The sequence below is a fragment of the Balaenoptera physalus genome, assembly GCF_965194825.1.
Source record: "Balaenoptera physalus genome assembly, chromosome: 6".
In the NCBI taxonomy this organism is placed as follows: Eukaryota; Metazoa; Chordata; class Mammalia; order Artiodactyla; family Balaenopteridae; genus Balaenoptera; species Balaenoptera physalus.
Window position 1 is genome coordinate 47,173,699 of NC_138885.1, and position 13,675 is coordinate 47,187,373.

Here is a 13,675-nt window from a genome sequence, read left to right on the forward strand (position 1 = left end):
CCACATCAATCCTGCTACCCGTCCCTCTGTCCATCCTCAGGACACCTGTACGCTACCTGCCAGTCCCTAAAGGCATTTCAGTTTGCTGGTCCTAATAAATGTAAGTTCTCTGTAGCACTAGTAGGCACTAGTTGGGTTTTATAATATTTCATTATATAACCATTTATATATTTTTAAGAAGTCGATACTCATTTAAATGCACAAAAGTGTTCCTGTGGTTGAGGCTTGAAGATGCCCCATCACAAAGAAATGAGTCAGCACAGGGAGATGTGAACAGGAGGAAGGTCTAGGCCAAGTCCTGACAGCACCAAGCAGCTCAAGTGTTCTCTTTTTTTTTTTTCAGGAGAAGTAGGCTCTAGAGTTTGTGGCAGGAGAAGAACGTGGAGACCGGAGACACTGTCGAAAATGTAACCTTCATTTCAGAATTAAATCCCCCATTTTTCAGCATCCTAACATGGAGGCTGAGCAGGTATAACATCCATGGGCCGTCCTTGCTCTTCCCCACTCTCCTTTGTGAGAACCATGGGCAGCACTTAGAGGTCAGTGTTATCACTCATGCTCTGAGGGGCCAACCCCTGATCTGGACTCACTAGAGCTCAATCACCTGAAAAGATGTCAAAAGAGGCCATGTGCCCTACAGAAGCTGATGAACCCCTATTAGGCTTGGGGACGTTTCTGGAACTTACATTGGTGTTGACTTTGTAGGCATCCTTGGCTGCTTTGATATGAACAGCATCAGGCTCAATAGTACAGTTGGACTTAGTTCTCTGGTAAACTTCTTTGTACTTCAGCTGTGGGAGGAAACACAGGTCAATTTTTTTTTTTTATAGCAGCCCACAAGTATCTTAAAAAACAAGAAATTAAAACCATAATATAGTACATGATACTCCTTAAGACTGAATCAGTCTGTTGTGAAGAAAGGATGCAGCCATGCAGCTATGTGACACGCACCATCCTGTCTCAGATCTTAAAACCAACTCCCCAGGACACATTGTGTATGTTCACCAGTGGCACCATAGAATTTATGTCCTCTGAGCTTGTGCTGAAAGGGGCAGCTGGACAGCTATCCAAGTGTGTTCTCCTGTCCCCAAATCAGAAACTCCTGAGTTCAGAACATCTTGAAAACTGTCGATGGAAGAGAAGCCTTCCCCCATTGGCTCACCCAGATGGGATCAGGCTTGCCCTCCTTCCATGCCCCTACAGTTGCAGCTGCTATCATGTCGTGTTATAATTATCTGTCTATTCTTTCCACTGAGCTGAATCCCTTGCGGGCAAAGATTGTGCATCATTCATCACCTCATTCCTAGCATCAGGCACTTAGGAACCCAATAAATATTTGATGAATGAGTGAACTGATGGATGAATGCTGTCGTCACTACTGTCGTTGCTAGAGCCATCGCTGGTAAGTTTGCGCATGTGTGGGTTTGAATGGGAGGAGGAGAAAAGGGAAGGCTTAGCCTCTTTGAGCCCAACTGCTCATTTTTTCATGTCTAGCCTGGAATTTCTAGCTTCACCCACTTTTGCTCCTTTTACATTTCAGGGCCCTGGGACTCCATCTGGGACTTCTCACTAGTTATTGCGGAAGGATCTTAGGTCTTACTGTGACTGAGTAAAACTGTTCTACGGAAGTCATAGTAGCGCTTACTAAACTTGCCTGATCATAAGAATCACAATTTTCTGTGCTTCACCATAGATGTAGTAAATCCGTAGCTTTAGGGGACTGACTTGGAAATTCATATTTTTCATCAACATCTCAGGTTATTGTTACAATCAGAAATTTAGGGAAATGGATGCAGAATTGCTTCATTTTTCTACACTGAGAGGGAAAGGGCTGCTCCACATAAGGGATCTACCGTATAGATGTTTATGAATACCCGATGTTCATGTTCGAAGTGTCAAAATTTATTTTAACATAAAAAAATATTAAAAACATTTTTTAAATGATTTATACATTTCTGCCTTCATAAACAGTGCACTGACGTATTTAGCATTTTTCTTGGCAACTTAGAGTCAATAGTGTGAACCCATTTGTTTAGCTACCAAAGAATTCCTGAGCACCAGCCTCAGTCAAGGCTTTCGGGTAGGGATTCCATAGTTGCCTTCATTATTCTTTATGGTGCCCATATAGCCATTAAAATATTTAATCTATTTTTTAACCAATATTATGATAGCTTTCCACCATAGAATCTAGCTATATATATGAAAATATACGAATGTAATTTCTCCTTAAATTCAGAGTATTAGAATTTAATGGCTACCTTTTCCTCTTAGCCAAGACGAAACTTATAGAGTATTAATAGAGTTTATGGCACACTGCATTTTTCAGACTGGTCTGGAAGCTTCTACTCCAGCCTCTTAGAACCCATCCACTCTGCCGTGAGACGGCCAAACCACACGGAAAGGCCACGTACAGGGGCTCTTGTCTCCACAATGGCTAAGCTCCCAGCCCAGCCGTGATCGGGAGCCAGCTCTGGGAGTGAGCCTTCCCGCCTGAGCTGCAGCGTGTGGGGTAGAGCATCCACTCAACTGTGCCCACTCAGCTCACAGCTCACAGAACTGTGAGCCAAAAAAGCATGACTGCTGTCTCCAACCACTACATTTAGAGTGATTGTTACACAGGAATAGATAAGTGGACCTGGGTTTGTTATATCACATTACAAAGAGGCCAAAGTGAGAGGGGCTGTAAAGCCATCCTGGTAACTTACATCACTGACTTCATCTTTGACCTTTCGGACATGCAGCAACATGGGCGTGTCGTGGATTGTGGTGTAGCCTCTGGGTCTGGCCTTGTTGTATTCCAGCTTATACAGTATCTGAAGGAGATGAAAAGGCAGAAAGAGACAACTTTATGTATCTCAATTGACATTGTAACATAATGTAAACATATAAAGGCAACATTGTTGTTGTTTTCATTGAGTGTATATAAAGGAAAGAGAATTCCATAAACAGGTGCTTTCATGCTTTCTGCTAAGGCTCCAGTGCTTCTACAATGGGGTGTCTGCCAATTTGGTTGGAACAATTCTTTACTGTAAAAGAAGAGTCCTGAGCATAGTAGGGCACTTATTGTCCCTGCCTCCTTCCCTCTAAATGGCAGTAGAATCTTCCAAACAGGGACTTCCCTGGTGGGGCAGTGGTTAAGAATCTGCCTGCAAATGCAGGGGACACAGGTTCGATCCCTGGTCCAGGAAAATCCCACAAGCCCATGTGCCACAACTACTGAGCCCATGTGCTGCAACTACTGAAGCCCGTGCGCCTAGAGCCCGTGGTCCACAACAAGAGAAGCCACCGCAGTGAGAAGCCCGTGCACCGCAACAAAGACCTAATGCAGCCAAAAAAAAAACTTTTCCAAACATTGTGACCATCTAAAATGCCCCTCCCACATTTGCAAGTGCCCCCCCCCCAAGGCCAAAAATCCATTCAGTGTTTCTTGTACTTACATCACTAATTTGTTTGTTGACTTTTGTAGTACGTAGGTGTTCTGGAGTATCCACAACTGAGGTAAACTTGTCCTTTGTTTCTTCATAATTTTTCCTGTACTTGATCTAAATTGTAGAGGAGAAGAACAAGTTAACTTGAAGTAGAAGAGAGGGCTTTCAGGGACTCTAGTTTTCCTCTTGAGAGAGTCCCACGGCAGAGTAGGATTGTTATATAAGCCATAGATGTGCGGGATGATGCCATGCTTTCTTAACTGGAAATGTTTATATAAATCTGTATTTGATAGCAACAGTGTAATAGAGTGAGCTAATAATAATAATAATAATAAATATTTTCCATATATTTTATCCATGTGGAAACTGAGGTCCAGAGAGGTTAAGAGTATGAGCTAAGGGCACATACAGAGTGAATCTCAGAGCCAGGACTAGACCCATGTTCTCTGGACTCTGGCAAGTAATGATTCGCTCACAATATGCTACATCGAATATATATGATCTCTTAAGTATGTTTCCATATCAAAGATGAAACAGGTAAAAAAAATGAATACATACAGTTTGAAGTAGTTATTTTTAAAGACATTCATTTTTGAAATTTTCAAGCCATGATTTTTTTTTTTTTTTTTCATGCACGTAAGCGGTTTCAAGCAGTACAGACACTGAGAACACAGCAAAATGCCATGCACAACCATCTGATGATCATATCGGGACCAAGGTAAAAGTTCAGGCAAAGAGAATGTTCACAGGAAGACCTCATCCTCCTCATTTCATGTGTTGATCTGATGTCAAACTAAAGTGATAAAACAAGTTGCTAATACAAAAGACTGATTAAAAACTTTCTTTGCGTGTGGGAACAATGACCTTTTATTAACATCGTATCTGGTAGTTAAGCAATTATCACTGTCTTTTGCTGCTTCAAATTTACCTTCCAACATATGACGGGAAGGTGGTGGTGTGTGCTTCAGTTGACCTTGTAGGAAGGCAAGGTGATCAGCAGTGCTGTTAACAAGGGTGTGTGAGGACAGATGTGCTGGAAATAACCTAGCAAATTCAGCATCAAACTCAAGAGGGGCCATGAATATGCACAATATTCAAAGAGCTGTGCTGTCATCCTCATCTCTCCAAAATGGTACAGTGTAGTCATTATTGAGCAATGGACACATTAGACAAAAACATTAAATATTCACATCTTTTAAATACTGTCAAATTTACTTAACATCCTCAATCTCTAAGAAATCTACTTCTTTGGGGCAAATATTGAAAAACATAAAGTTATACCAATTTGGAAAAGTTTGAAAAACTTTGAAAGAGTCTCAGTTAATATTACTTGGAATTCCAAAAGTGTCAGAAGACATACAAATGTTGGCTGCTACAGCACCACACTTGGCCACAACCAGAGTTCATTTACAGGGAGTGAATATTTATGCAGCTTTGTCATGTGAAACCAGCTTGGTCAGGGGGCCGGGGAAGGAAATCAGGGAAAGCATAGAGGTGAATGCCCCCAAGGCTTCTAAATCTCTTCTTCGCATCACATCAGACATTACCTGGCTCCACATGTATGTGTTGTAGAGGGCAGTCAACATATCTGGACGCAGAATTTCATTACATCCTTGTTTCAGAAGCATCTTGGCACTAGATTTATATTTTCTCTGTTCATGCAAAGAGCAGTGAAGCACAAAAGAGACTTGTGAAGACGGAAAAGAACATAGCTCTATATCCTGATCACCTCTGAGTGAAGAGATGTAGGCACACACACTTTGTGTTCTCACGTGTGTATGGGTGAAGACAACCAAATGCATTATAATGCCAAGCAGGGTGACGTGATATTTGCAGTTGACCACCCACAGCCCTTGTGAATGGGGAATAATAGAGCCAGTCCCACCAAAATTGCCTTATAGAAAAGGTGACATCAGTGAAATAGAAAAACACAGTAAGGCGTTCTGTCTTCTTTCCTTCCGTTAATCTGTTTCTTTGTTTCTGCGTTTGCACCTTAATTCTCACTTTACAACTGCAGTTTACACACAGGCCCTCCTGAAGGATGAAGGGTGTGAGGACCCAGCTGTGCATCTCATGTTCACCACAGCACACGTGAGGACACAGAGCATGGACTGGCACACTCAAAGAGCTCGTGGGCTCTTTGGGTGGCTAGACAGATAATTTGGAACAGAACATCCCAATATCATAGGCAGAACCTATGACATCCTTGCAGCAGACGGGACGACATCTCATGAGAAACTTGGAGCACAGTCCTGCTTGGCCGTCCAGGCGGCCCTATCACAGTACCTGACTGATCTGGTCGCCTGCGATCTTAGCCAGCAGATGTCTAGGCTCATCGACTACCAGGTGGTATTTATCTTTCCGCTGCTCATAATCAGCTCTGTATTTTTTCTGCTCAAACATCATATCAAATTATAGCAAGAGTACAACTTCAAGGCTATACACAAATGTCCCAAGATACTTCAGAGAGCCAGAAAAATGTGTTTTCTAGAGGTGGGCTCCCAAAGCATCCAGGGTAATGAAAATAGGGAGGTGAAGAGAATTAAGCAAAGGAAGACGGCCTGGAGAAGGCTGGGGCTTGGACTAGATTAGTTATAACATCAGAATTGAAGCACCTTGTACCTAAACATGTTCCATCTTTACATATGATGTCATTAGCAATGTTAAGTTTTATGACATCTTACATTGTATTTAAAATAAGGCACTGACAAGCTACAGGTTTACTACTTTAGGCTGTGAGAGTCAAAAGGTATATTCATGGACACACTCTAATATGCTAGTTAATTTATTTGATTATAAAAGAGACCTGAAAATCCTTCATGAATTAGAAAAATAGAAACAAAATATATCAAGACTGTCTCCCTAGGAAGCTACCAACAGTAATTCTTCAGAGTCATCCCACCTGGAAATCTACTGAAAATAAACTAAATCAAATTTATAAACAACAAAAAATCTTATATGTTCTGGTATAATGTTATCAGTAAAAAAAAAAAAAAAAAAAAAAAAATTTATAAACAACAAAAAAGTTATATATTGAAATAAATATACCATTGGCTACATTTTCATTTTCTGACACATTTTACTAATTTTCTACCATTGTTTTTGAATTTATGTAAATCTGTGGAAAATACAAAGATAGGAAATTAAATGTAAAAACCATCCATACATACATTAATTCATAGCTTGCTTCTTTCATCATTTTAAGCTAAATTTACCTTAAACTATTGCAAAGACAGTTCCAGAAAAAACTGGGTAGAAGGTAAAGGAATATCCTGAGTGAAAATGGACACTTCTCTGCACCAATGTATGAGTCACAGTGGCAATACATTTGAAGGCGTGAATCACAACTACCCGCTTAGGGCTGCCATTTCTGTGCCTTGGTAAGGGATACTAAGTTAACTTTGAACTTCTGGGTCTTCCAACTCTACACAGAATCCTATACACTCCCTGTTGAAGGGAGTTCAGCTGAGAGTCAACAAAACCTTTAGGGCTTCCCTGGTGGCGCAGTGGTTGAGAATCTGCCTGCTAATGCAGGGAACACGGGTTCGAGCCCTGGTCTGGGAGGATCCCACATGCCGCGGAGCGGCTGGGCCCGTGAGCTACAATTACTGAGCCTGCGTGTCTGGAGCCTCTGCTCCGCAACAAGAGAGGCCGCGATAGTGAGAGGCCCGCGCACAGCGATGAAGAGTGACCCCCACTTGCCACAACTAGTGAAAGCCCTCGCACAGAAACGAAGACCCAACATAGCCATAAATTAAAAATAAATAAATAAATAAAAATTTTAAAAAAAAATAAAAGTTTTAAAAAAAAAAACAAAAAAAAAAAAAACAAAACCTTTACCTCTTTGCTCTCGTCACCCAAAGGGCTGTGCCGCCCTGTGCTAGTGCGAGCAGAGGCCGTGCTGGCTGTGGGGACCTCACTCCAATCCGGACAGCCCCTTCCTTTGTTCTTATTCATGCTTTTGGCAGAGCTCATCAGATAGTGATATTATAAGAGCCTTCCCAATGCGTAATCTTGAATCAACACTAAAATGGCTTTCCTGTCATTTTAGGTATTGGGTTTTAATCAAACCTCATTTATAGACTTCTAAAGGGACGCTAATAGGCTCAATTGGATCAGGTCATACATACCTCATTCATCAACTGAGTTGCAAACTTGAAATGCCTATTGATTGGACAATCAGCAACATACTTGAAATCTGACTTCGTCCTTTCAAATACCTCTTTATACTTATACTAGAGAAAATAGAACATGGTTACTTGATAGCATGCTGTGATTATCTTAAGAATGAGACATGCCATTTATTGTATACAATTGTGATTAATTCATTCATAGAGATAACAAGTAATTACTGAACACACTCTGGCTCCCAATGCAATGAAGGGTATACCCACCTCAATGTCTTAAAAACTAGCCCCCAAATACATACTTTCATTGAATGGATGTCATATAGATCTATATTCCATATTTGACAAAAATCCAAATCAGTTTCTTCTTTGTTTCAATACTTATAGTGATTATTATTTTACTTTGAATGTATTTCCATGTGCACTCGAAGGCAGTTTTTAGTCCGTTAATTAGAAGTAGTTTTCCAGTAATGAATCAGATAATCATAATATTTTAGAGCAGGGGTATGCTAGCATCTAGACCACTACCTGTTTTTAAATAGCCCCATGAACTAAGAAAAAACTTTTTTATATAGTACTAAGGGATTGTAACAAAGAATATGTGACAGAATGAATGTGGTCCACAAAGTGTAAACTATTTACTATCTGGAACCTTTCAGAAAAGTTTGCTGCCTTCTATTTTAGAACTCAAAGGAAGCTAATCCAACTGCTTTATTTTGTAAGTAGGAAAATGAGGCCATAAAAACAAAGTTATTTGCTTCAAGTCACACATCAAGGTTGTAGATTAAAATACTCTCACTTTCTATTTGCTTCCATATCAAATCACCCAGAGACATATTAGGAAATTCTGGAAGAGCCATGAGGAGTTGTACTGAGATGGCCTTTTATCAAATTCAAATGAGTGATGTAAATAAATGATTACTATTGTCAATGAGGCCGATACTAAAATAATTCCTGAGTAGAGTGAATAATGTAGTATATACTCCAACTTTAGGGTCTAGAAGCAAGGATAGGGATGGAAATATGAGAAGCTGTTTCCTCAGTACTAATTCTCTCTGTGGGCACTGGAGTACATTTCATGGATGTGGCCATTACCCTTGAATAGATATATACCTTGCTGTAGAGAGTCTTGTTCTTTTCAGCCAGAGTGAAGTCGGGGGTATCAAAGGCATAGCAACCGATGCCTTTAAGCCAGGTCAAATCTTCTTTATATTTTACCTGGGAGAAGAATATCACCAAAGAGTTTTAAGTACCTACCTCCAAATAGCAGTAGGTTAGGATCGAGACAAGTAGAACAAATAGAAGGTCTGACCACTAAGGTATATAAAATAATAAAGTATTGAAATAATTATTTAAGAGACATTTCCAATAATGCTGATTTCTGCTCACTTTATGGTGTACTGTATTGCATATGGAATTTTTCATTTTAATATCAAGTAAAGCAATTCAAATTTAACAGGCATACTTGCCTAGAGAGTATATCATTAGCTTGGCAGCTGTATTTTCATATAAAGAGCTGAAATTTCTTTCTAAATGAGCATTGTCATGTGTCTTAATTGCTTAATTGTCATGAAGTTGTCTCTTCAGTTGCTCAGAAATAGGTTATCATTTACATGAAGTATATCACTTCCAGTCATATATTATGATGTAACACATTTAGAAGAAAAATTAGGTTTATAAATTTGAGTATATTTTTCTGTCTCCTGAGTTGAAGCTCACTTATTTAGCAATGAGGTTTATGACTTAAACATCCATACACAAGAGCTAAAGTTTAGTCAAGTGTTTAATCAGTTTTTATGCAGTGTTTGATTTCGTTAAGTCATGTGGACATATTAATTTATATGTAAAAATAGAAAATTTCAAGACTCACATCACTGACTGCATCAGTGACTGCTCGATGGTGGAAATGCTCAGGGCGATCAGGAATGGACCTCCAGATTCCCAGCTGGCTCATGTAGTTCTGCTTGTATTTTATCTGTGGTAAAAGCACAAAGACAGCTTTAACGTCTTACCCAAATTTAATGTAAAAAAGTCCATTTGTCTCCAGAGAGTTTTAGAAAAGGGAGGATACTTTTAAAAATTATGGTGGGTTATTGAGCCCAACACAAGTAGAAATATATAGCGGCGTACTTTACTGATGTGGTCTGTGACTGTGCGATGATAAACGACGTCTAGAGCATCCTTCACAGTGTGGTATTTCCCTTTGGTCTTTTGAAATGTTTCTTTATAGCGTAGCTGGAAAGAGGAAAAGCACATGGATTATGAAGAACTACCAAGTTAAATAACTAAGCTCTTTTAACCTTGAACTCTCCTGAGTCTTATCTCTTATGTTTTCCCTTGAATAAATTTGGGAGAGATTAAAAACCTCTTTCACATCCTGGAAGAGAAAAAGGACATTCAGAGAAAACTAAAGAAATCTGCATAAAGTGTGGAGTTTAGTTAATAATAATGTATCAATATTGATTTGTGACAAATGTCCCATGGTATTGTAGGGTGGTAACAACAAGGGAAACTGGGTATAGGCTATATGGGAACTCTCTGTACTATCGCTGCAACTTTCCTGTAAATCTAAAACTACTTAAAATAAAAAGTTTATTTAAACGTAAAACAAGCAGACAAAAAGCTCATTTGGGAGGAGAAAAAAAAAAAAAGAAGCGTAACTTTGTTGAGCCCAGGACATACTATCGTACATGGAAAAAGGAGAAAGATTTAGTTTCTAACTCCTGGTATTAAAATGCCTTTTCCATGGAGCAGTCCTAAAATTTTATTTCATGTCAATCTTTATCTTTGTGGTATTTCAAAAGTCAATAGCTCTGACTTTAACCTAAGAGTATCATAGAAGATTCATCTCATCTACACAAAATGAGTACTTCTCTGAGCGCTCTGTTTTCAATATCGGACAAATCTTTTCTTTTTGGGTAGCTGAGCAAACACATAGTGAAGGAGGCCTTTAACTTTAACTTTGTTTTTCAGATGGGTAATCTAAGATCCTTTAGCTCTCCTTGTGGGGATAGCCACGGTAGATAGGCTGAATTTAATGCCACATCCCAGCTGGACTATTTCAAAGGTTAGAGTTACCAGTATTGGTACTGACAAAGCCCTGGGGATAGGGCTGTCCAGTGGTGTATAATGAGCTCCAGGGGCCAATTTCACTGTGTGGACATCCCTGAGAAGTGGTGATGCAGAGCAAGCTTGGTTCAAATTAATATTCGACAGTAACCTTGAAGTGATAAAGATGGGGATGTCACAAGAAGACAAAAACTATCCTAGCAAATAGATTTTGAGGGTAGCATATAATTTTTTCAGCTTATATTTTAAGCAAACTGGCATGGTCTTCTTCCAACTAGCAGACTCCTTTTAGCTGCAACTGAAAATTTCTGACAAAATTACGGAACTAAGATATTGTTCCAATTTGCTGTACACTTTCACAATTCTGCTTAGGGATTACTGTAACCACTTAAGATGCTTGAAATCCTAGAGCTATGTTGCTAAGTTGAGGGTGAGGGGGTTGCTTGAGCTTTTGGCTGGGTTAAGTCCCAACCAGTCCTCCAGAGATCCTGGTTCTGGTAATAGGTGCAATGCATTCATAATTGGGCCCTGGGACACAAAACTGGTAAGGACTGGCCATCTAACCGGGTTGATTCATTTCATATCTTCATTAACAGATAATCTCATTACCGTTGAAAGGCACTCTGTCCTTGATCACGTGGTATGGGAAATGAAAGTCTGTCCCTCTGAATTCTAACAAACATGTCATTCACATGATTTAGGCGATCAAGAGAAGAGAGGAACAAACATTTTCTGAGTGTCAACTAAGAGCCCTGCACTGTGCTAGAAACATGTATCTGTTATCTTGTTTAGTCTAATTTAATTATCACAATTCTTATCCTCATTTCACATATAAGAAAAGAGGCTCAGAAGAATTAGGTAAATTATATGGAGTCATACAGCAGGCAAATCACAGCATCAGGATTTGAAACTGTGTTTGGCTGTTTCCAAGAACAACATTTTATGGATAAGCAACATCAAGTATCCCTAGGAAATGCCACCAAAGAATTAGAAGAAAGGGTCATATTTTTGCTTGGAAGAGCAATGAGAAAAGCAGTAGGTTTTCAGCATCTCTCAGCATTATTCTTAGCGACTTTGCCAAATGGTACTGTTTGTGCCTGTTTGTTTGGCTTTTGTGTTTTTGTTTCTTTCCTGATCTGTATTGTGCGCCAGGACTTTGAATTACGGATATGACTGTAATATCTTATGCTTCTTAGGTGTTTCCACTTCAGCTGCCCCATCACAATGAAGAAAGAAGGGAAGGATGCATACATCACTGGCATTCCAGTAAGCCTTCTTGGCTCTGATGAGGATTGGCGTATCTGGAACTGGAGTGTACTTGTCCTTCATCTTTTCGTATTGAATTTTGTACTTTTTCTAAGAAATAAAGATGGAAGAGAGAGAAATTTAAGTTCAAGTGTTTTCATCCCTCCCAATTCACAACCATGGAACAGATCCAGCCTAGGGACACATTGGGTCATGCTCGTTAAGAGAATAGCTCTGCCTTCTGTTTCTTGATGCTGTTGAGCACAACTTATAGAAATGAGCTCTCTGATCAGAGGCAGCAGGTGAAGGTTTTTTTTTAATTAATTAAATTTATTTATTTATTTTTATCTTGGCCACGCTGCATGTCTTATGGGATCTCAGTTCATCACCAGGGATTGAACCCAGGACATGACAGTGAACGAATCCTAACCACTAGACCACCAGGGAACTCCCAAGCAGGTGAAGGTTTTAACAAAGGATTTGTTTCTTTAGCCCAGTGCCTGGGTGCTGAATTCCCAACTTACCTCACTGACCATGTCCTTCACGTCTTTAGCATGCTTCAAGGCTGTGGTCTGGTTTCCAGCATGATGATGTGGTCTCTCTTTGGTGGCAAGTTCAACATACAGATACTAAATGATAATAGGCACAACATTATAAATCAACTATACTCCAATAAAAATTAAGAACAAAGAATAGGGATCAGATGTTACAGAGATAAAACACCCCTTATTTAGTATTCAGTCCTCTTTACTCATTTCTAACCCTGAGATGCGAGGGCAGTGTCGACTTGTTATTGTCCTGATTTGTTGTTGTTGTTATGTGTGTTTCTGTTTATTTGTTTCTCCCTCTGTCTCACATTAGGAAACACATTACGCGCTCCAGTCATCTAACATTCCTGCTGCTGAGTATGGTCTAGTCTAAATCCACGTGATAAAAAATGCTGATAGAAGAATGAGAGGATTCTGATAGTCTTCAACATATTTTTTTTCATTTTTGCCTGAATGCATGAATTGTGGTTTCATTTATCTGTGGACAAAATATAGGTCCTGTGGAATGAATTAAAAAATTTATTTTCACCACCTGGAATCCACAGACCACTCATCCAATGACTAAAGTTGTATAGAACTTAGAAAAGAAGACATGGCATTACCTGCTCTTGTAAAACATACCCTAGTGAAGACGGCCCCAAAGAAAACAGCTTCTTGAAGTTAAAGGGCATGAGGCTGCATCAGGACAACCAAGTGTGAGGCTCTGCCACTGGCAGGAGTGGTCAGGCACACAGAACCACCCCCTGTGGCAGGTTTATGAATCTTCATGTGTGAATGTTACCTGGCTCTGAAGCTTCTGCCCTCGCTTGGCTCTTATAAGATCAGGAGTATCAGGAACTGAAGTGAAGATTGACTTCTGCTTCTTGCCTGCAGCTCTGTACACCAGCTGGACATAAAACAGTCATAACCATCATTTCTGCTTCATTGACACATTCTATGCTCTGCAGATGCCTTTATTGCTTACTTCAGAGAAAAAGCAGGGCCTCTCCCAGCAATCTCAGTTTCTGTCCAATAAACCAATACATTTTTTTAACCTCCTTAGCCTTCCTTTTCTTTTTTTCCTTGTATCAAAATTAGAGACATTCCGCAGCCTGTCCAAGTTCCAAGCCATCTGCTGTGTTCTTGTTCCCTTCTCACCTGTCCCTTCTAGGACCCTGTTCCAGCAGTTACCTTCTGCCTGTCTATATCTTCAACCCTCCCGATGTTCCAGCCCTCTCCCTTCTTCTGCAAACAGACCCAAGTCCCTCCCTTCATTAAG

The 13,675-nt window shown here is 39.9% G+C and overlaps 1 protein-coding gene across 30 annotated transcripts in view; it reads right to left on the reverse strand.

The window, feature by feature from the left end:
• NEB (nebulin) overlaps positions 1-13,675 on the reverse strand; it is a 215,487-nt gene that overhangs the window by 36,467 nt on the left and 165,345 nt on the right. For 28 of the 30 annotated variants that reach the window (XM_082464810.1, XM_082464809.1, XM_082464808.1 and 25 more), the window contains 11 exons: positions 13,199-13,303; positions 12,394-12,498; positions 11,876-11,980; positions 9,686-9,790; positions 9,426-9,530; positions 8,669-8,773; positions 7,559-7,663; positions 4,976-5,080; positions 3,438-3,542; positions 2,706-2,813; positions 687-791 (listed from right to left, as the gene is read on the reverse strand). In XM_082464810.1, the coding sequence (XP_082320936.1) occupies positions 687-791; positions 2,706-2,813; positions 3,438-3,542; positions 4,976-5,080; positions 7,559-7,663; positions 8,669-8,773; positions 9,426-9,530; positions 9,686-9,790; positions 11,876-11,980; positions 12,394-12,498; positions 13,199-13,303 (1,158 nt within the window). Of the gene's footprint in view, positions 1-686; positions 792-2,705; positions 2,814-3,437; positions 3,543-4,975; positions 5,081-5,714; positions 5,820-7,558; positions 7,664-8,668; positions 8,774-9,425; positions 9,531-9,685; positions 9,791-11,875; positions 11,981-12,393; positions 12,499-13,198; positions 13,304-13,675 lie in introns of all 30 variants that reach the window. The other 2 variants (XM_082464812.1, XM_082464800.1) reach the window with 1 other exon arrangement.